General features: G+C 44.3%; 2 protein-coding genes across 17 annotated transcripts in view; both read left to right on the forward strand.

Annotated features, from left to right (window-relative positions):
• Positions 1–4,441: 4,441 nt before the first annotated feature.
• SUOX (sulfite oxidase) lies at positions 4,442–8,635 on the forward strand. Of its 2 annotated transcripts, none has more exons than XM_081310277.1 (4): positions 4,442–4,577; positions 6,019–6,078; positions 6,342–6,519; positions 6,756–8,635. In XM_081310277.1, exons 2-4 carry the CDS (start codon positions 6,029–6,031, stop codon positions 8,163–8,165), a joined length of 1,638 nt encoding a protein of 545 aa, XP_081166403.1. In that variant the 5' UTR covers positions 4,442–4,577; positions 6,019–6,028; the 3' UTR covers positions 8,166–8,635. The 2 variants fall into 2 exon arrangements, with proteins under 2 accessions (XP_081166403.1, XP_081166402.1); XM_081310276.1 differs by having other exon boundaries at positions 4,466–4,577; positions 5,957–6,078.
• Positions 8,636–8,779: 144 nt separating this feature from the next.
• Positions 8,780–22,287, forward strand: part of IKZF4 (IKAROS family zinc finger 4) — a 32,801-nt gene continuing 19,293 nt past the window's right edge. For 4 of the 15 annotated variants that reach the window (XM_081310268.1, XM_081310274.1, XM_081310269.1 and 1 more), the window contains exons 1-2: positions 8,780–9,621; positions 10,476–10,593. The gene's annotated coding sequence lies outside the window, so the exon portion shown is untranslated. Of the gene's footprint in view, positions 9,622–10,475; positions 10,594–13,353; positions 13,433–13,493; positions 13,621–22,287 lie in introns of all 15 variants that reach the window. The other 11 variants (XM_081310273.1, XM_081310259.1, XM_081310260.1 and 8 more) reach the window with 6 other exon arrangements.

The following is a 22,287-nucleotide window of genomic DNA, read 5'->3' on the forward strand; positions in this document are numbered from 1 at the left end:
TTTGCTATCCATTACCATGTCTTTTCTACTTCCTTGTAAATAGGTATAATCTTTATTCTCACTATACACGTCTGTTCTATCCCCTGCCTCCCATCAGGATCTATTCCTTTTCTCCTTTGTTAGTATCTTGAGTTTAGTTCCTCCATCCTTATCTCCATACTTACCCTCCCCAACCAATAGTTTAATCCACATACCACTAGGGGCTAGTACCACAGAGGCCTGGTTATGGTCCCTTCATATCATACCACCTGTTCCTATGGACAGGAAGTGACTAGCACTGAATGTGCCTCACAGCTGACTCACATCAGAGGACCTTGGTCTTTTCTAAACTCTAATGTCTCTTCACATCCCTCATCAGGTGTTTTAGATGTCTGTGGGAAGCCATCAAGGCAAGGGAGAACTCTAAGTTCTTTCTTGTTCTGGCCTAGAGTTTTGGAGAAATTTGGGGGGAAAAAACACAGGAAAAGCCACGAGTGTCCCAGGCCAGCTGAGAAACCAGGAAGCTGAGAATCTGTAGGACCCAGCTTAGATTCTTCCACTTAGGCCTCAATTCCCTTCCTTTTCCAGGGGCAGCCTTAGTTCCCAAGGCCCTGAAACAACATACATTTCCCTTTCCTTCCCAGAAACCATTAGCCTCCCCACTCCCTACAAGTACCCAGTGCATCCTTTTTACAAGTGGAAGAACTAGAATGGCTCCCCAAGTCTCTTAGAATGAAATTCTTTGTATGGTTTTCCTCATGGAATAGGAGTGAAGATGTTTCATTGCCTTGGGGCTGGGAAACCATTTCTCCAGGCTTCTCTCCTCCTTCACCCCCTTAGGAACAGTATTGGCCTTAGCTTCTGGGCCTGTCTGCCTTCTTCTACTCCTACCAGCTCTTCTGCCCTCCTTTGAGCTCTATTGGGCTTGGGCCTCTTAGTTTTTTATTTCTGAACTCTTCATTTTCTTTCCTTCTGATCAGTTTTTTTGTTTTGTTTTATTTTGTTCATTTTAGGGAGGAGGGGGGTCTCTCTCTTTTTTTCCCCCTCCTTCAAAGAAAGCATTTGTCTTTCTTTCCCTTTCTTCTTCTCCCAACATAACAATCGTGGTAACAGAATGCGACTGCTGATTTACCGATGTATTTAATGTAAGTAAAAAAGGAAAAAAAAAAAAAAAAAGCGCATCGGAGTGTTGGATTGTTTTTTTCCCGTTTGTCTTCCTGATTCTAGAAATTTGGAAGAAAGGGCATACAACTGTTTTATTGAATCAGAACCATACATTCCATGGCTAAAGATGTAGCTCAGTGATTAAGTGTTTGCCTAGCATGCTTGAAGCTCTGGGTTTGATTCTCAGGTACTAGGAAAAAGAAAAACATACCTTCTTCTGTACCTTGGTACTTATTCCCTTTAATCTTTTCTTGAACAGTGAAGAATCCAATTTAGAAAAGAGCTCTTTTATTGCTGTTGAATCACCCCTATTCAAAGAGGGTGATAGATAGATAGCTTATCAAATCTGAACCTGTTTTATCTTTCAGGTTCTCTTAACAGAATGTATATAAGTATGTTGCCAGCTCAGTAGTGCATCCACAATCCCAGCAACTCAGGAGGCTGAGACAGGAGGAGCACAAGTTTGGGGCCAGCCTTAGTAATTTAGTGAGACCCTGTCTCAAAGTAAAATTTAAAAATAGCTGGGAGGTAGCTTACTATTGAAGTGTTCCTAAGTTAAATCCCCAGCACCACTGGGGGGGGGGGGGAAGGGATTATATATGTATGGAGATGTGGTCTATGAATCTCTTGATTCATTGATGTGATTGGAAGAATTCTCTATTAATAAATCCTTTGAAGTAATAGGCAGAAATGTATGTGCATTTTTCTAGGATGCATTACTACATTAATTTATCAAAGAGGTCCATGATCTACAGGTTTAAAAAAAACTAAGCTTGCTGGCACATGCCTATAATCCCTACTACTCAAGAGGCTAAGGCCAGCCTGGGCACTATAGCAAAACTAAAATTTAAAAAAAAGAAATTACTGAATTAGCTTTTCTTTTCGTTCGTTTTTTCTTTTTTCTTTTGTGGAACAAGAATTGAACCCAGGGGTGTTCTACCACTGAGCTATATCCCCAGGTCTTTTTTATATTTTGAGATGGGGTCTCACTAAGTTGCTACAACTGGCCTCAAATTTGGAATCCTCCTGCTTCAGCCTCACAAATTGCTGGGATTATAAGCATGCCTACCACACCTGGCCTGAATTAGCTTTTTTTTTTTAAATTTTTGTACTCAGTATGCTTGTAATTTTATTTTACTTTTATTTTTATTTTATTTTTTTTTATTGTTGGTCGTTCAAAACATTACATAGTTCTTAATATTTTTGATTGCTCATGTAGCTTCCACCCTAACAGGAAAATTTTTCCTGGATCTGCTTTTGACTCCTACTGTACTCCTGAAGCCCTTCAGTCTATCACAATTTAAAGGGGGTGGGGGCAGGGTGAGGAGGAATAAAACAGAAAAGATTAGATTGGTTGGTTGGTGTTTGCAGGAAGAGTTTTACATTCCAAAGAGTCTTAAGGAGTACTGGTGCCAAATAGACTTCATTCCAGTTCCATCTCTGCCAACTTACCAGCTGTGGCCTTGATCAAGTTACTTAGTGCTCTCTTCCTCAGTTTCTTTATCTGTAAAAAGGAATAAAAGTGAAGTTAAAAAGTAATTTGTGGACAGGTGTGGTGGTACATGCCTCTAATCTTAGCTACTTGGGAGGCTGAGGCAGAAGGATCACAAATTCAAGGCCAGACTTTGAATTTGCTCAGCAATTTATCGAGACTCTTTCTCAAAAAAGAGTTGAGGAAGTGGCTCAACGCAGAGCACTTGCCTAACATGTGCAAGGCCCTGGGTTCAATCCCCAGTGTTGGGGTAGGGTAGGGGGGTGGATCATGTTGGGCTGGGGATATAGATTAATGGTACTGCACTTGTCTAGCATTGGAGAAGCTCTAAGCTCCATAGTAAAGAAGTATGTGTCACACAAGTAGGTATAGGAAGTGAATTTCCCTAAAATTGAACCTTTTTTATAATTTTTTATTAGTACATTATAGTCATACATAGTAGTGGGGGTTTGTGTGACATTCATATGTGCACGTAACAAGGCCTTTTTAAAAAAATATTTTTAGGGGCTGGGTTTGTGGCTCAGTGGTAGAGCTCTTCTTTAGCATGTGCGAGGCTCTGGGTTCGTTCCTCAGCACCACATAAAAATAAACAAAGGTATTGTGTCCAGCTACTTCTAAAAACTAAATATTTTAAAAATATATTTTTATAGTTGTAGGTGGATATAATACCTTTATTTATTTATTTTTATGTGGTGCTGAGGATCCAACTCAGTGCCTCACACATGCTAAATGAGAGCTCTACCACTGAGCTACAACCCTGGCCCATGCCCTTTTTTTTTTTTTCTTCCTTCCCTTAAACAACTATTAGAATAGGTCTGACTTCAGGTCTCTCCAATGATTTAATTATACACAGGTTGGAAATCTTTCCATTTCCAAAATCTTTATAAGAGTGTCTTCATTGTCATTTTCCCTTTGTTTGTTAATACAGCCTCCAACCACAAACCAGAGTCCGTGATTCCTGGTAAAAAACTCTAGTGGAGAGCAGAAAGGGAAATGATCTTCCAAATTTAATCAAACCTTCACTTAAAACTGATTAAGATTATAGCTCAACCCTCTGATCTCTAGAGGGCAGTGTTGGATACGTTTGTTCAAGGCTCAGGAACTAGGTTTGACAAAATTTCAATCCCGCGCAAATGTTAAAAGGGTATAACAAATTTATTCTACTAGTGTCCTTCACATTGAAGTAAGAGACTATAATATTCGTACTTTGGGGCCACTGTGTCGTTAAGGGGTGATGATTTTTAAAAACTACGCAAAATTTAAAAGATGGCTATTCCTTGTTGGCTCCATACGTTTAACTAGAAAATTCAATTAGTCCAAGGAATCTCGACGTCTTGGAACCACTATTTTAGTCTTCATTTCTGCTGTCATTCTTGGATATAAGAGAATTAAGCGACTGACCTTGTTTTCCCTAAAAGACAAACAGGGCTGTCGTAGTTGCAATACGAACGCTTGTCAAAATTAGTAGAGACGGAACTCAGCGCCGGGAGACTAGCTGGATCCGGAGGCCTCCAGGGGAACTTCGGTCTCTGCCCAGACCTTCCAGCTGGAGAAGCGGGGCGTCTCAGTCTTCCCATCTTTCAGCTCAATCTTTGGATCCCTCATCCCCTTCCACTGGGTTCCGGACATCGGCGAGGGACCCTTCCTTGCCCACCGGAGCTAATCTACTCAAGTCAACGGCTGTGCAGCAGAAGTGGAAACAACATCGCCAGCTCAGTCCCGAGCCCTCGTGGCGCGCCGCCTCCCTTGGCCGGCGTCCAGCAAGCGGACCTGGCGGCTGGGAGGCGGCCTGCGACCGGCCAATGACTGGGGTACCCGCTGAGGGGCGTGAGGGAGTCTGTTTAAGCTTCTGTGCACGTCACACCGTGCCGGCCCCGCCCCTGCGCGAGCACTCTCCAGGCGCTGGGCTGGTAAAACTGCCGAGGTGTGGACACTGAGCAGGGTAAGCAGGCTGCGGCGGAGAGGGAAAGGAGGGAGGGCCGCAGAGGGGGCAGAGAGGAGTCGGCGGCGGCTGGGGCTTTGTCTCAAGGAGTCTTTGAACCTTAGGGATAACAAAGGTACCACTGCCTCCACTCCCGATGCCCGGATGCTCTTGGGGTTGCAGAGTATTGATACCAGACTTTTTGTGCCAGCTGCTAGTTAGGGGCTTCTGCTCTCCCCCGAATGTTAGACGTATCCTCTACCTAAAGTGCTCCTGGGGAATAAAGGTCCATCACCAAGGTGTAGCATTTCTGTAGTGCAGCAGAAAGCCACCCTCCCAAACCTGGAACTCCAGTCTGGTCCAAGAAGGCTGCTGGAATTAAGGATAGGTGGCAGAGTGAGCAAGGGTCTCATGACCCAAGGGTAAAGTATAGTCTCTGTTCCTATTCCCATTTCTCAGGAGGTTTCTTTGTCTCCCCACCCATGCCAATCTCTCACTGGTTGGGTTCCATCATTTCATTAGCAATTGGGACAGTTCTTATCCTCCCACTTTGACTCTCCTGGGTATGTGTTCTGCTCAGAGGCACTGGATTGTGAAGAAGATGTGTTGCAGGACAGAAGAGAAAAATTAACTTCTTTCTCCAGCCCATCCCTTGACACCCTGGCCATTGACTCATCAACTTGCTGAGCTCACTAGAATGGCATAGAGAAGGTTGGGGTGGGGACATGGAATTAGGATCCAATTCCCAGCTGGGGTCAATTTGGAGAGCATGAGGTAGAGGGAGAGAAGGAGAAAGACCTTCAGAGACAATGTTATTGCTTGTTCACTCTTTATATCAGTTCTCTAGGTAGATCTCATTTCAGAGATGAGGACAGAAGTTCAGAGAGGCTTGGTACCTTGCCCAGGGAACTGGTTAATGGCAGGGCTGCTTTACAAGCCCAAAGTAGTTTGTCTCTAGAATCTGGGTTTATTCATTTATTAGGCTTCCATTACCTTTTTCACCTTTTGTCCCTGTTTGTATCAGTCTTACCCTCAGTTATCCTCTGTTGACTTCAGAAATAATCTCCAGAAAACTGGAACTGTAGCTCATTGATAGGGTGCTTGCCTACCATTGGCAAGGCCCTTGGTTTGAGCCCCAGCAATCCAAAATAAATAAATAAACAAACTGCAAATTGGACAGTAGGCATTTGTCTTTTGCCCTTTAGGCCTTTGGCTTCAGGTATTGCTCTCTATAGTGGACAAAGTAGACACTGGAGGATGGAAAATAAGTGATTTTAAAAGCACCTGTCCCCCCATTTCCTTCCGTCCTCTTAGCACAATCTTTATCTCTAAAGTGCTCTATTTTCCCAGAGAGTTCCTTGCTGATTTTCTCTGTTTCATCCTCCCACCTATTTCCTCAGGCCTCCCTAATATCCCCTCTTAAGGGGCTTCATGGTTTAATCCTGGAATCTTCCTCCTGCAGTTCTACCACAATGCTGCTGCTGCACAGAGCTGTGGTCTCAGCACTTCGACAGGCCTGCAGGTAGGCCATCCCATCCCAGGACTTGCCCCCTTACCATATCTCCTAGATAACTATCTTATCTGTCAGGTGATTATCTTATCTGGCAGATAAAGATAGTTGAGTGGTAGCCAAGGAGGAAAAGGAAAGCCACATTCCACTTGTCCCACCCATTCCTAGAGAAACTAACTTCCAACAGTAATGACCAACCAGGGAGAGACAGAACTCAAACATTCACTGGCACTTTCACATGACCATATGTGCTTACTAAGATCTCTCTCTTCCAGATTCAGGCCACCTCCCTCAAGGCTCTGCATCCAGGCCTGCTCTACAAATGAATCGTTTCAGCCCCAGCGCCCCAGCCTGAACTTCTCTGGTGATAATTCCAGCACTAGGGGATGGAGAATCATGGGGGCCCTGCTAGGCTTTGGCACAGCATTGGCCTATCATGATCATCGGTGTAGGGTAAGTGCAGAAGGGACTTCATTATTAAAATAAAGGGGTCCTCGGGTAACCTAGGCTGTGACTCATGTTCTTGCTATCACCACAGAGCCCATGCTGGCATTGTCTTCATGCACAGTATAGATGGCATCTTCCACTTTCATTTCCCAAAGGCTACTACTATGGGTTGGTTTGGAGTGAACTAGAGTTATTTCTTAATATTCTGCTCTCTTTTTGCTTCATTCCTTCCCTTCCTGCAGGCTTCTCAGGAGTCACCACCCTTGTACACTAAGGAGGAAGTGTATTCCCACAGGAGCCCTGAGACTGGGATCTGGGTAACTCTGGGCTGTGAGGTCTTTGATGTCACAGAATTTGTGGAACTACATCCAGGGGGACCGTCTAAGTTGATGCTAGCAGCTGGGGGTCCCCTAGAACCCTTTTGGGCCCTCTATGCTATTCACAACCAGCCCCATGTGTATGAGTTACTGGCTCAGTACAAGATTGGGGAGCTGAAACCTGAAGACAGTGCACCCCCCACCTTGGAAACATCTGACCCTTATGCTCATGATCCTATGCGACATCCAGCCCTAAAGGTCAACAGCCAACGTCCCTTTAATGCGGAGCCTCCTCCTGAGCTGCTGACAGAAAACTACATCACACCTAACCCTATCTTCTTCACCCGGAATCATCTGCCTGTACCTAATCTGGACCCAGACACCTATCGTTTGCATATAGTAGGGCCACCTGGAGGTCAGTCACTGTCTCTATCCTTGTGTGACTTGTACATGTTTCCCAAACATGAGGTCACAGTCACTTTGCAGTGTGCTGGCAACCGGCGCTCTGAAATGACTCAAGTCAAAGAAGTAAGAGGTCTAGAGTGGAGAACAGGGGCCATCAGCACTGCACGATGGGCTGGGGCACGGCTCTGTGATGTATTAGCCCAGGCTGGTCACCAACTTTCTGAAAAAGAGGCCCATGTCTGCTTTGAGGGACTGGATTCAGACCCCACTGGGACTGCCTATGGAGCCTCTATCCCTTTGGCTCGGGCCATGGATCCTGAAGCTGAGGTCTTGCTGGCATATGAGATGAATGGGCAGCCTTTACCTCGTGACCATGGCTTTCCTGTGCGGGTGGTGGTTCCTGGTGTGGTAGGTGCCCGCCACGTCAAATGGCTGGGCAGAGTGAGTGTGGAGCCAGAGGAAAGTTACAGCCACTGGCAACGGCGGGATTATAAAGGCTTCTCTCCATCTGTGGACTGGGATACTGTAGATTTTGACTCAGCTCCATCTATTCAAGAACTCCCTATCCAGTCAGCCATCACAGAGCCTCAGGATGGAGAGACTATAGAGTCAGGGGAGGTAATTGTCAAGGGCTATGCATGGAGTGGTGGTGGCAGGGCTGTGATCCGGGTGGATGTGTCCCTGGATGGGGGGCTAACCTGGCATGCAGCTGACCTGGATGGAGAAAAGCAGCCACCCAGGAAGGCCTGGGCCTGGCGTCTATGGCAGCTGCAAGCCTCTGTGCCAGCTGGACAAAAAGAATTGAACATTGTTTGTAAGGCTGTGGATGACAGTTACAATGTGCAGCCAGACACAGTAGCCCCAATCTGGAACCTTCGAGGTGTACTCAGCAATGCCTGGCACCGTGTCCATGTCCATGTCACATCATGAGAGCATGGAATGGAGTCAACTATCCTATAGAAAACACCTTGACCCCTTTCCCCACCCATCCTTTGGTCTTCTGCCACAGAAAAACCTTTTCCTCTTCACTTCTTGGATCAAAAACTTGTACTGTGCCTTCCTAAGTCATATCCAGGTATACATGCATTGCACATTCCCACCCAGGCATCCTCTCTCCTTTGACAGTATGTTACATACCCCTCCTGGCCTCTAACCCTGTGCCAGAAGATAAGAGCTGTTGGAGAAAGGGTCTAGAGGCAAGAAAAATAATTCTGGAGCCAAGCACCATTTTCTCATCCTATGCCACCTCCACTTCTAAATGCTTGTTGCTGTCCAGGCTGTATTTTGTTTTTCTTGGACTCTTCAGAGAATGTGTATGGTGTGTATAAGAAAAACATATATACTACTTTCTACTGCTTCTCTGGGTTGTAATGGGCTTGTGGGGGCATTGAAAGGCATAATCCCTCTCCATTTATCTAAATACATCAATAAAGTATTTAAGATTGTGAGTCTGGGGCCTCTGGGGCCTGGGGAATTGTCATGTTGCAAGAGGGAAGTATTGGCACAGGTGAGATTATACCAAAGCCAACAAATGGTGGTGTTGGTAGGAGGTGGGAAGTGGAGGAAAGCAATCTCTGGGAAGTCAAGGAGTGGGGCTTCAGTTTTTTTTGTTATTTTGAGGTCCGTCGTCATCTGCTGTGTTGCCTACGTGATTGACCCCGGGGTACCCCTAAGAGATTATTTAAAAAACATTTGTTACCCTCAAACCGCTATCCCGCTAACTGTATGTGCTTGGCAGGAAAGGCAAAGAATGTTAAGAGGTTGACATCAATAGTCTTAGGAAGGGCAGGGGCAAAACTCGGCACTAGCGGGGCTGAGAAGCACAGGGTTCGATTCTCAGCACCTCATATAAAGACCCAGTGACAACTAAAAATTTTTTTAAAAACCTCGGTACTAGGGTCAGACGTGTCAGAACGTGTGTGGCGCCCAAAGTAGACCTAGTTTGCAAATTAGATGCAGACGAAGGGGTAGTCTTTTCGAGTTACCCTCTAGGAGCGACAGAGCCATTCGGACTTGAATCTTTCGGCGCTCGGCTACTCTCCCCTAGCCCTTCTCCTTTTTTCTCCCCAGCAGTCTCCCCGGCTTGGGGGCGCTCGGCGTTCGGCCCAGCTGCCTGTCGCCTGGCAGTGGGACCGGAAGTTGTTCGGGAGGGGGGAACGGTTCTGATGAGGGGGGAGTTGTGGGGGGGCCGGTCCCTCCTCAGGTGAAGCCGCTGATGGAGATGAAGCCGCCGCCACCGAGTACACAAGTCCTGGCTCCGGTCTGGCTGTCGCCGCCTCAGTGACCCCACTGCCCCCGCACTGGGCCACCCGGGCCAGAGTGGGGGACCCCCGCCCCCCTCTTCCTCACCCTAAACAGCCTGCGCGCGCGCGCGGAGACGCCTCAGGTGAGTGAGGGGCGGGGCTTCGACGAAGTGGGGGCGGGGCCTCCGCAACGGGGGCGGGGCCTTAGGGGCTTGGGCGTGAAGTGAGGGGAGACGTGGGCGGGCGAGGGGTAAGCTGAGGAGGGAGGGGCGTTAGCTTGCCTGGGGCACTTTGGCTTGAGGCCCCAGTATTGAGGCAGGGAGAGCAGGGATCTGAGGGTCCAAAGGCGGGAGGTGGGTCAAGCCAGAAGACTGAGAATAGGGAGCAACTGGCATGCGCGAGGCTTCTCCGTGGGTATGGCTAGGGTGGAACAGAGGGACAGCCGGGAAAGGAGAGGGTATCAGAGGACGAGAAAGTGAGGGACTCGGGGTTCTCAGAAGACTGGAGGAAAAAACATAGGCCTAGGTGAGAACATCTGGGAAGCAATGAGCAAAGTGAGAGAGATGTGTTAGAGAAGAAACTTGGAATGGAGTGCTGTCTACAGTACTAGTTGGGGTAAGAAGTGTAGGGAACTTGGGAAGCAAGGCTGGGAAGGAAGGGATTCACTGTATAAGAGTCCTAAGAAAGAAATGCAATCTAGGAAACCCTAGGGAAGACATCCTGATGGAACTACAAACTTGGGGAGCACTCCCTGCTTCTTCAATACTAAAACAGCTCTCCATGTGCCTTTTTGTATAGACCCATCCCCAGTTATTTCCTACCACTTGTCTGCTAGAGTTGTAGATTTTCACTTTTAAATTTTTATTGGATTTCTGTTTTGTTTTCTTTTGTTTAAATTATGGCTAGTCCTGTCTTGGGAACAGTAGAATGTTAAGTGGAATATGGACCTTTAGATATAAGATGTTTGAGAACTAAGGTTACCCATTTACCCCTCCAGATCAAGAATTTATTTGACTCTGCTTCCAGGAAGATTTGATGCATTACCAACCACTGTGTGTCCAGCTTTGCATACCTTATTTGGCCTCTTTCTTCTCTCCATAAGCAAAATTATCTGTGTGAGTCTTATCTATTTTTACATGTTTAGTAACTTCTATTGTACCTGTCTTAATGGTCTAAGACCTCAAAGCATCCTTGGTAACTTTGGTATCCTCCTGACCTGCTCACCTGTCAGCTTTAGGCCTTCCATCCCTATTGCCATCCAGAAGACCACTGGGACCTGGCTATCTCCCTTCACTGATGCTGCTTATTTTGCTTGTGTGAAAGTACACATATCCTTAAGAAGCATGAAAAACAGGTGTCTGACTTCCTTGAATATTTCTAGTTAAGTAGGATTTTGAGGAAAGGACCAGATAAAAGGCTAAGTAAGATAATTTTTGAAAGCATAGTGCCTTGATTAATAGGCATGTAAGAAATGCCTAGGAATGGGCTGGGGTTGTGGCTCAGTGGTGGAGTGCTTGCCTGGCATGTGTGAGGCACTGGGTTCAATCCTCAGTGCCACATAAAAATAAAGGTATTGTGTCCATCTACAACTAAATATATTTAAAACAATTTTTAAAAAATGCTGGCCAGTAAGTCAGTGAATCTTCCTTGGCAGTGTGCAAGGGACTTCAGGCTTCCCTACTAACAACCTAAAGCTGGAATCCAGGAGCCCCTTGGATCATGAGAATAGTCAGATGAGTGACTCCAGAGATAAAGTCTTAGAAGAAAATAATCCTACCACTGGGGAGTAGAGAGGTTTCACTGGAGCTTCTGGAGTGGGCCTCAGGGTAGTGGAAGCTACCCTCTTTTTGGCAGCCTCAGAATTGTATCTTGTCCTAGTCACTAGATATTGATGTGTCATGCACAAGATGTAATGTCTTTGTGGCCATTGAGTGCAGTTAGTTAGTTGTTTTTTGGCTTCTAGGCAGTCCTCTTCCTCTCAGTAGGTTAAAGGCAAGGCATATTTTAGGAGGTACTCAGAAATAAATCCTAACTTTTTTCCAATGAAAATGCAACTGAATGTTTCTTTTTTTATTTCCTCTTAGTTTCAAATCTGAAACTTGTACTTCCCAGCATGGGAGAAACTTATCCTTCCTTATACTCTACCCCAGTCCCCAACATCCACAAAGGAATTCTTTACTCTTAGATTGGTGCACTATCTCCCTCCCTCTCTGTACCCCCCAGACCCCCACCACAGTAGCTAAGGAAATTAAAGTAAGATAAGTTGATATTGAGCAGATATTTTTAGCCTTATTTTAATCTGCAGGAACAATAAGAGTGTGGGACCCTGTTGGTATGGACAATGCCACAGGCAGAGGGACTCCCTTTCTTTACTGGTCTCTTGACTGATTGCTGGAGAAAACTTGGAATTCTAGGCTTTATGATTTGCCTTCTTTTCTTAGTATAGTTATGGACTCTGTTCTGGAAACAGACAGGGTCAAGGTTTATCAGACAAAAAATCTTAAAAAGTACACTGCTGATTATGAATGAGCTGGTCCCTGGATTTTGTATCCACCTTGTAGACTCTGATGGGACACACTTGCTGGAGTAATCCCTAAATCAAGGAATGTTGTTCTATTGTAACAAGACTTAGCATCAGACTTTGTTTGGTATTTTCCTCAGGCCCATAATTTCTGAAAAGAGACATGGCAGTAAGAGGATTAGTTCTTCTCTTATGCATAAGTCCTTGTTTCCAGTTCAAGGATTTAAGTCACCAAGATGCAGATCTAAAAACTGTTCACCTTATAACCTAAGAAAGAAGGCAAGTAAGGTGGCCCAAACCTTCTAGTTGCAGTGAGATTAAACTTTCTACTCCAGAGAAGAGAACCACTGGAAGATTCTAATGGTGCTACTTCTGTTGTCAACCACATAAATGACTCTGGGCTTAGTTTCTTCTGTTAAAAATCATGGGACTATAGATCATCTCTCAACTCCATTCCAACACCTGTCCTAGGCTTTCCAAACAGAGAGGCTTATCAAACTCGTTTGTCAAAGCAAGATTCTTTGTTAGCAGAGAAGCCTAAAAAATATTTCTCTCTCTCTCTCTCTCTCTCTCTCTCTCTCTCTCTCTCTCTCTCAATGGTGCTGGAGATCAAACTCAGGGCCTCACATATGCCAGGCAGGTACTCTACCACTGAGTCATATTCCCAGCCCCAGAATGAACTCTTTTGATTAGCGTGTAATAGGGACTTTGAGCCAAAATTGCTACCAAAGATAGTTATTCCCATCTCTCCCACATTTTTGTCATTTTTATCATCTTACCCCAATCAGAATAGTTAATGGTAATTTCAAACACTTGAGAAAACTATTCCTGTTTTGAGCAACTTTGGCTTCAAAACTGATTATTAGCTGGACATGGTGGCATATGCCTATAATCCTAGTGGCTTGGGAAGCTAAGACAGGAGGATTCACATTCAAAGCCAGCCTCAGTAACTTAGCAAGGCCCTAAGCAACTTAGCAAGACCCTGTCTTAAAATAAAATATAAAAAGGGCTGGGAATGTTGCTCAGTGATTAAGTGCCCCTGGGCTCAATTCCCTGTAACAAAGGGGGAAAAAAAACAAGACTGATAATTATAAAACTCAAATTGAACTCCCCTGCTCTATTTTTCCCAGCTGCCCAAGCATACAACTGAACAGCAGTGACCTTGTGGGGCCTTTTCATAAATACTTGTGTACTCAGAGATATATTAAAAAAACCCAGAAAGTATCTTGTGCATCACACCAGGCAATTTAAAGTGTTACATTGGCCCTTTTCCTTAGTTCTTTACATCCTGCAGTGAGACATGGGATTTTTTCTTCTCCGACCAATAAACCTCAGCCTTCTCTCTCTTCCACAGTCTGCATAAGGAAGACAGGGAATCACAAAGAACAAGAGAAAAGATGTGCTTCATCTGAGATCTGAAAGGAGACAATGAGGTGACATTATTTTCCTCCACCCAGATGTTATGTTTCTACCTTTTACCTTTTCTTATTTTAGAGACTGGCCATTCCTAGGATAACTGGGAATTCATATCCTCTGCTCTGCTCTTCAAGCATTTGGATAATAAAGCTGAGCTGTCTTCATCTGTATTATACATACACAGAAAGCCACCATCTACAACCTGGTAAAATCTGAGGTCTTTCTTCTATAAAGACAGATACATGAAATAAAGTTTGCTGAGTTTCCTTCAAAAGCTTCTAGGTTCATCCTAAAAATTATTTCAGAGCTTCAACTTGCTCTCTATGTCTAGGTCTGTTTTTTGGAAAGGGGGATGCAGTTTGCAGACAATGCCTAATTCCATATCTTCCCAGCCCTTTCCCTATCCCTAATTCTGCAAAGCCCTGGTAGAGATATTAGAGCCAGCTATGTGACTCCAACATATTTTTGTTCATATCTTATTCAGTTCAGGAAGGCACAGACAGGAGAGGATGATGCTGTGGGTTTGGTCTACTTGGAGTACCTGAACTGCTCACACCCAAGGCACATGGGAAGTTCTTTCTTATTAAGAATCACTGGGCTGGTGGGGGGCGGCTGGGGTTGTGGCTCAATGGTAGAATGCTCGCCTACCACGTTCAGGGACCTGGGCTCAATCCTCAGCACCACATAGAAAGTAAATAAATAAAATGAAGATATTGTGTCCAACTACAACTAAAAAATAAACATTAAAAAAAAAAAATAAAGAACCACTGGGCTCCACCACAGAACCCAGGTCCTAAGGGAAACCAGATAAAAATTTCCACTTCTCCTAGCTGCAGTTTGGGAATAATAACCAAAAGGATGACATGGAGCCTTGCCACTGTCTCCATCTTCATCCTCTTTCTGAACATTCTCCTTGCCACCTTTCTACCCATTAGGCCACAATGAGTACGTTTTATTTTTTATTTTTTTCAGTTTTGGGGATTAAACCCAGGACCTCACACATACTAGATGAATGCTTTACTACTGGGCTACAACCCCAGCCCCAATGAATGTGGTTGGTTGATTGGTAGGTTGATTTTGGTACTGGGGATTGAACCCAGGGGCACTTAACTACTAAGCTATATCACCAGCTCTTTATGCTTTTTATTTGAGACAGGGTCTCTCTAAGTTGCTTAGGGCCTTGCTAAGGAGGCTGGCCATACACTTTTGATCCTCCTGTCTCAGCCTCTGGGGCTGCTGGGATTACAGGCATGTGCCACCTGGCCTGGCCCCAGAACTTTTTATTTTTTATTTTGAAACAGTCTTATTAAATTGCTGAGGCTCGCCTTGCATTTGCAATCCACCTGCATTAGTGTCTCAAGTAGCTGAGATTATAGTCGAGCACCACCCTGCCTGGCTTATGATTGTGTTTTAAATTCCAATTTTAGAGTATATAAGCAAAAATAACCAATATGGGGGCTGGGGATGTGGCTCAAGTGGTAGCGCACTCGCCTGGCATGCGTGCGGCCCAGGTTCGATCCTCAGCACCACATACCAACAAAGATGTTGTGTCCGCCGAGAACTAAAAAATAAATATTAAAATTCTCTCTCTCTCTCTCTCTCTCTCTCTCTCTCTCTCTCTCTCTCTCTCCCCCCCTCACTCTCTCTTTAAAAAAAAATAATAACCAATATGGTTTTGACATTATAATGAAAGCACATTAACTGGAACAGGAACAGATTTCATGGATCAGCAATGCCTTTTGTTCAGCAGCAGAGTCAGGCATCAGAGGGGCTCACTTTCTGGGTAGAAAATGGCCTCTGGTTACAAAGGGATCTGGGTTTTTATAGGTTCCACTGAGGGGCAACTTTATCACTTCAACAGAATGTATCAGTTTGGGCATTCAGGAAATAGGTTTAAAAATGTGAAACTTGTTTTTACTGGGCAAGAATTGAAGGTCCAGAGCTCAGGCCCAGTGCTTATCTTGTCCTCCAATGATCATTGTATTTTCACTGGGATAGGATTAATGTGTGACTTCATTATCACTGGGAAAGAATATATTGTAAAAGTGTCAATATTTGTCCTCTTCTTATGGACTGCCATTTTAGGATTGATGTTCACCTCCTTCCCAGGGATTGTCTTATCACTGGGAGAGGATTTATTGGGAAATATTAGTTTTGCCTTCTTCCTCCCTCCTGCCTCCCAGGTCACACTCTCTTAGGGGGGTTGTCATTTTCCATATCCTTCAGAGTATCATTGAATCAAACCGGATCCTTTGGAGGATTTGAAGAGTTTTTATTACTAGTGATTATAATCTTATTTTAGTCTTTGAGAGCCACAAAACAAAGGAAACTTGATTTTCTCACATTTTTGTAGCCAATAGTTAGAGCTGTGGAAATGTTTTGGGGGATGGGAAGTCAGACCCTGGACTGATCCTCAATTCTGCTTATCAGGGGTCTGCTGGGAAATTTTCTCTCTAGAAAGGATATCATTCTTGCCTATTCCTGCCCAAATATGATATTATATTAATGGGAGAAAGCCAGAGCCACGGATGACTCTTATTATGAATCAAGTGGATTCAAAAGAATGTGGAGGAGTCTAGGGTTGTGGCTCATTGATAGAGTGCTTGCCTAACACATGTGAGGCACTAGGTGCAATCCTCAGCACCACATAAAAATAAATAAGATGGGCGCAGTGGCTGAGGTAGGATTTAGGAGTTTAGGGCCATCCTCAGCAATTTAGCAAGGCACTAAGCAACTCAGCAGACCCTGTCTGTAAATAAAATATAAAAAGGGCTGGGGGGTAGCTTAGTGGTAGAGCGTTTGCCTCGCATATGGGAGGCACTGGGTTCGATTCTCAGCACCACATTTAAATAAGTAAATATAAAGGGGGGCTGGGGATGTGGCTCAGGGGTTAAGTAACCCTGGGTTTAATCCTCAATACAAAAAAAAAAAGGTTGGAAAAATAAATAAATGTTGAGAGCCACAGTTTAGTTGGAATGATGCCTGGCATTTTGTTAGAGGGAATGGTTGAAAGGTGACCCTGTTCAGGGAATAGGGTGGCTCCAGGGATTAGGGCAGATCCTGCTGGGAATAGGGCGGCTCTGGGATTAGGGCAGATCCTGCTGCCTCGGGGTCGCCTGCTACTTTGGAGTTCCCGTTGAGTTCTCGCAGGGGTTCTGGGAGAATTGGCGCGTGGAGCCCGGTGGAGGGAGTGTATTCCTGGGAAGTGTGGGTAGAGTGCCGGTGAGAGTTCGGGAATAAAGAGTTGCTGTTTGAACCTACAAGGCTTTGTGGCAGCTCGGTTATTTGTGCCCAGCCAGACTGCAGCATTTGGTGGCCCGTACAGGGAATGCCTGAAGCTTGGAGGTAAGTGAATGAGATATCAAAAAAAGAGTCAAACCTAGGTGGTAACCAAGATGCTTTTTTTCAATATCTATTTTATTATTGCCTTTTCCCACATCATAAAGTTTTATTTTATTTTTTGAGCTCATACAGACCTAGGTTAATGTTTTTCTGATCAGTTCTATTTTTTGACTGTGGTGTTTTTAAACATTGCAATGGAGATTTCACCTGTGAAAAGCTACAAGGCCTTTACTATTATGTTATGTGTTGTATGTATTGTGTTATGTGTGCACACTTCTGTTTTGTGTTATATGTCTGTATGTGCATATGTCCATATATCATATATGAGGAGCACTCATAAAAATATGGATCCGGGGCTGGGGATGTGGCTCAAGCGGTAGCGTGCTTGCCTGGCATGCGTGCGGCCCAGGTTCGATCCTCAGCACCACATACCAACAAAGATGTTGTGTCCGCCGAGAACTAAAAAATAAATATTAAAAATTCTCTCTCTCTCTCTCTCTCTCTCTCTCTCTCTCTCTCCTCTCTCACTCTCTCTTTAAAAAAAATATGGATCCAAATATTTTTTTTATTCATGTGATTTAAATGGTTTAATTTAAATTGGGTAAACAGCTGTTGAGGATTGTTTTAATCTGTGAACAAAAAAGGAGGTTAACAGATCTGTTTGTTTACTTTTACCTTTCCTTTTCATTATATTTAATAATTCTGTTCAGGATAATGTAAATTGTTCAGAAAATTGCTTTCTTTTAGTGCCTACTGAAATTACATAATTTTTCTTAGCCATTATTGCCAGAATTCCTATCTTCATCCCAGTGCCGGTGAAGACAAAGATAAAACCAAACTACAGCTTCTGCGATAGCTGTCACAACAAACTGTATAAACTGATGCATCAATAAATAATAACTCAGCAAGTGATACTCAATCAAGGAGTCAATTTACTTTGGGAGGAAATGGACATATTAATAGATTCCTCTGCTTTGAACTGTTTGCAGAACTTGCCTGGACTATGTATCACTTGCATGCATTTTGAACTATGTTGGTGCAGCGAATTGTGGTAGTGCTGGGGTATCTTTGCTGATGGTGTCATCGGTAGTACAATTTTTCCAAAAAGAGCAGTCATTTGGCTTGTTGCCGTGGCATTTTGCATCCTCCTCCCTTCTGCTTGTGATGGTCTAAAATTTGGGGGCCAACAGAGGTGAGGCAAAGAACCTCACCCCCGCACTGGCACCAAGGCCAAATTTGGGAGCCAAGAGAGGTGAGGCAAAGAACCTCACCCCCGCACTGGTACAAAGGCCTATCCACAAGTATGGCTGTATGCTGGACCGGTAGCCAATGACGGATAAGATCCAATTACAATGGTACCAACCTAAGACAGGAGGCTGATGCCTTGAGGTCAGCTCATTTGATGACGGGTAAGGACAATATGTAGTATTAGACAACCTAAGACAGGCATGGTCCCTAAGCCACATGCTTGTTGTTTAATTAAACAGAAGGGGGGAGATGTTGAGAGCCACAGTTTAGTTGGAATGATGCCTGGCATTTTGCTAGAGGGAATGGTTGAAAGGTGACCCTGCTCCGGGAATAGGGCTGCTCCAGGATTAGGGCGGGTCCTGCTGGGAATAGGGCGGCTCCAGGAATAAGGCGCCCTCTACTTTGGAGTTCCAAAATTGAGTTCTTGCAGGGGTTCTGGGAGAATTGGCGCGTGGAGCCGGTGGAGGGAGTGTATTCCCAGGAAGTGTGGGTAGAGTGCCTGTGAGAGTTCGGGAATAAAGAGTTGCTGTTTGAACCTACAAGGCTTTGTGGCAGCTCGGTTATTTGTGCCCAGCCAGACTGCGGCAAATAAATAAAAAATATTATGTTTATGTACAACTAAAAAAAAAAAGAAAAAATGAAGAATCTGAGAGGCTCAGTTGGGCACGCCTATAATCCCAGTGGCTCAGGAGGCTGAAGCAGGAGGGTGGAGATTCAAAGTCAGCCTCAGTAAAAGCAAGACACTAAGCAATTCAGTGAGACCCTGTCTCTAAATAAAATACAAAATAGAGCTGGGGATGTGGCTCAGTGATCAAGTGCCCCTGAGTTCAATCCCCAGTACCCCCACCCCCCCCAAAAAAAAAAGAATCTGAATATTGTTCAGTGGTAGAGTGCTTGCCTAGCATGTGTGAGGCCCTCCACCACTGGGGTTGGGGGGAAGTGGAAGGATGAGCTGGGAGGATCTTTGTCTCCAAAGCTTACAATGACCAATCTTTGCTCTCTGCTCACAGATTCTTCCATTTGAATTGGGAGGCTGGTTGTTTCTAGTTGGTTTGTATTCAGCTCACTGAGCTGAATTCACAGTACATGTGTGTCTACCTCCATCACTGGATGATGTTTATGTTACTTTAAAGCACTTTGAGCCAAACCTTTCTCTTAACCTTCTCCTCCTGTAATATTAGCACTAATTTGACCGAGTTCCTCAAAGAGACACTAATATCTGCCTGCATAGGCAGGTAGGGGAGGAGGGGTTTTGAGGGATAGAGAATGGGAATGATGGGAGGGATGTGCTGAGGGGAGATTTGAACAAAAGGACAAGTACATCTGCTGATTTGCTCCTAGCTTTCAGAAAACCAGGACTGAGGACAACAGAGTCTCAATACCTCTAACTTCCAGAATCACCAACTTGGCATTTAGAGCAGTTGAAAGCAGCTAAGTATTGATTTTGCCCAAGATGTGTCACAGCATACCTGTTAAGAGCAATTAATAAGTGGGAGAGCCAGGTGCAATGATGAATGCCTGTAATCTCAGTGAGTTGGGAGGCTGAGGCAAGAGGATCCCAAGTTGGAGACCAGATTCAGACACTGTATCAAAATTAAAAAAAAATAAAATAAAAAGGGCTGGGGATGTGGCTCAGTGGTTAAGCATCCCTGGGTTAAAGCCCCAGTACCCCTCCCCACCTCAAAATTTAGGAGAACCAGGCATAATGGTTCACTCATATAATTCCAGGTGCTGGGGAGACTGAGATAGGAAGATCCCTAGTTTGAGGCCAGCCTAGGCAACTTAATGACACCCTGTCTCAAAATGAAAAATAAAGAGGACTGGAAATGTAGCTTAGTGGTAGAGCACCTCTAGGTTCAATCCTCAATACCGACAAATAAATTAATAAGAACAAGTTGAGCTGGCTCTACAGAGAGAAATATGCTAATGCAATATTGTCTCTGTGTGTATGCCTGTGTGAACCAGGGTCTAGATAAGCACTAGGTGGGCAAAGCAGTTGAACCATAGTATTCAGCTAACACTGATTCAGAGAGTGCATTTCATTCTTGCATTCCTGATCAAATAGTCCCAAAACAATTTCCAGAAGGGTCTAAAGGATTGCTCTCTGAGTTGGACTTTCTTCCTTGTAGTAAACTGCACTCTGCTACTTTGTGTGTGGGGAGAGGAGTGGGGGTATTGTGGATTTAACTCAGGGGTACTGTACCACTGAGCTACACCCCTAGGCTGGCTTCAAACCTGTAATCCTGTCTGAGTCTCTGGAGTCACTGGGATTACATGAATGTGCCACTGTGCCTGGCTTGTTCTTCCTTTTTGAGTAACAGACCCCACTCCTACAGGGATCACACCAAGGAAAAGAGGCTTTAATTGCTATTAGAATGAGCAGAAAGCAAGAAAATCCATGAAAGCCTTGAGTACCCTGGCTTTTGATAAAAAGCAATATGGTGGAATGGAAAGGGATCGCCATAGGGAGAGGCAGGAAACCAATGTTCTTGTTCCTTGTTCTAATCTCACTGTGAGTTAAGGGACAAACAGCTGCTCTGAGCTTCAGTTTCTCTGAGCAGAAAATGGAGGAAATCCAACTTGCTCTTGCCTCTTCTATATGGGGGAATGTATGAGAGAACTAATTCATGACACTTCAAACTTTGCAGGTGTTTTGAAAAATTCCAAAGGGGACTTTTGAAACTATTGATTTGGAAATGAAAGAGACCCCTATCTGGGCATGGTGGCACATATCTGTAACCAAGCAACCCCAAAGGCTGAGGCAGGAGGATTGCAAATTAGAGGCCAGCCAGGGCAACTTATTGAGACACTTTCTTAAAAAAAAAAAAAAAATATATATATATATATATATATATATATATATATATATATAAAATGCTGAGGATATAGCTCAGTAAAAAAGCACCCTTGGCTTCAATCCCCAGTACCAAAATGGTGGCACATGTCTGTAATCTCAGAAAATTCCAGAGCAGCTTCAGCAATTTAGCAAGATTCTGTCAAAATAAAAACAATAAAAAGGACTGGGGATGTGGCTCAGTGGTAGAGCACCCCTGGGTTTGATCCCCAGTACTAAAGAGAGAGAGAGAGGGAGGGAGAGGGAGAGAGAGAGGAGAGAGGAGAGAGGAGAGAGAGAGAGATAGAAAAGAGAGAGAAATGAAAAAAGAAGGAAATAGGGGTCAAATATAAATGTAGAGAATTTTCCCCTCACACCTAGGATTGAGACTACAAATCTTTCTGATGAAATGTAAGGGAGAGTTACTTTGCAGAGTGAAGTTAAACCCATGATTCAGGGTTTCTCATGAGCCTTCCTCCAGATAAGAATGAGGAAGGGGCAGGAAAACAGATACTTCTCTCCTGTGTACCTTCCTGAACCCTCTTACTCTCCCTACATCTCTCAATGTAGTATTACAAACAAACCATATTTTCATCCGTCTGCCTCTGTGACAGCTTTCAAAGAGTTTAAGAATCCTAGTGGTAGCTCAGGCTGTTACCTTGCTCCATTTTGGCTCCACCAAATCTGCCTCTGGGGCATTTGTTTTTTATTAGATGAATGGTAAAAAGCAATTTTAAATGTTTTTAAAATTTCACCAGCTAGATTTCCCCATCTTCTCAAAGGAGAAATCTTCTCCTGTGGAGATAATTCATTGCAACAAATTATCACTTTTAATTGTTCTCTAGTTTTTTTGTTTTGCCATGCTGAGAATCACACCCAAGGCCTCCTGCATATTAGGCAAGTACACTATCACTAAACTACATCCCCAGTCCTGTTCTCAGTTATTTGTTTGTTTGGTGGTGCTGGAGATTGAATCCAGGGCCTTGTACATACAAGACAAACACTCTACCAACTGAGCTATATCCCCAGCCCAGTTATTAGTTTAATACTCTACTGCCAATTATTGCTCACCTTACCTCAAATAGACCAACCTGCTTTTTAATCTACCCATCTGCTTTTTAAAAAATAAGCATAACAAAGTAATTGACCAGAGGGTATAGAAAGCCACTTAAAAGGTTTGTTTAAGCCAGGCACAGTGGGTCCTGTCTTTAATCCCTGCTACTCAATAGGCTGAGGCAGGAGGATGGACCAGGGCAATATTTTGAGACCTTGTCTCAGAATAAAAAGGGCTGGGGTGTAGCTCAGTGGTAGAGCCTGTATTTAGCACCTACAGGGCTCTGGGTTCAATCTCTAGCATCACCCCCTCCCACACACACATCAAATTTGTTTATACCTTCAGTAGAAAACTTATCACTGAGCCCTGAGGTGGGCTTCTTTCTATCATATTCC

The sequence above is a fragment of the Spermophilus citellus genome (genome assembly GCF_964194105.1).
Source record: "Spermophilus citellus genome assembly, chromosome: 10".
In the NCBI taxonomy this organism is placed as follows: Eukaryota; Metazoa; Chordata; class Mammalia; order Rodentia; family Sciuridae; genus Spermophilus; species Spermophilus citellus.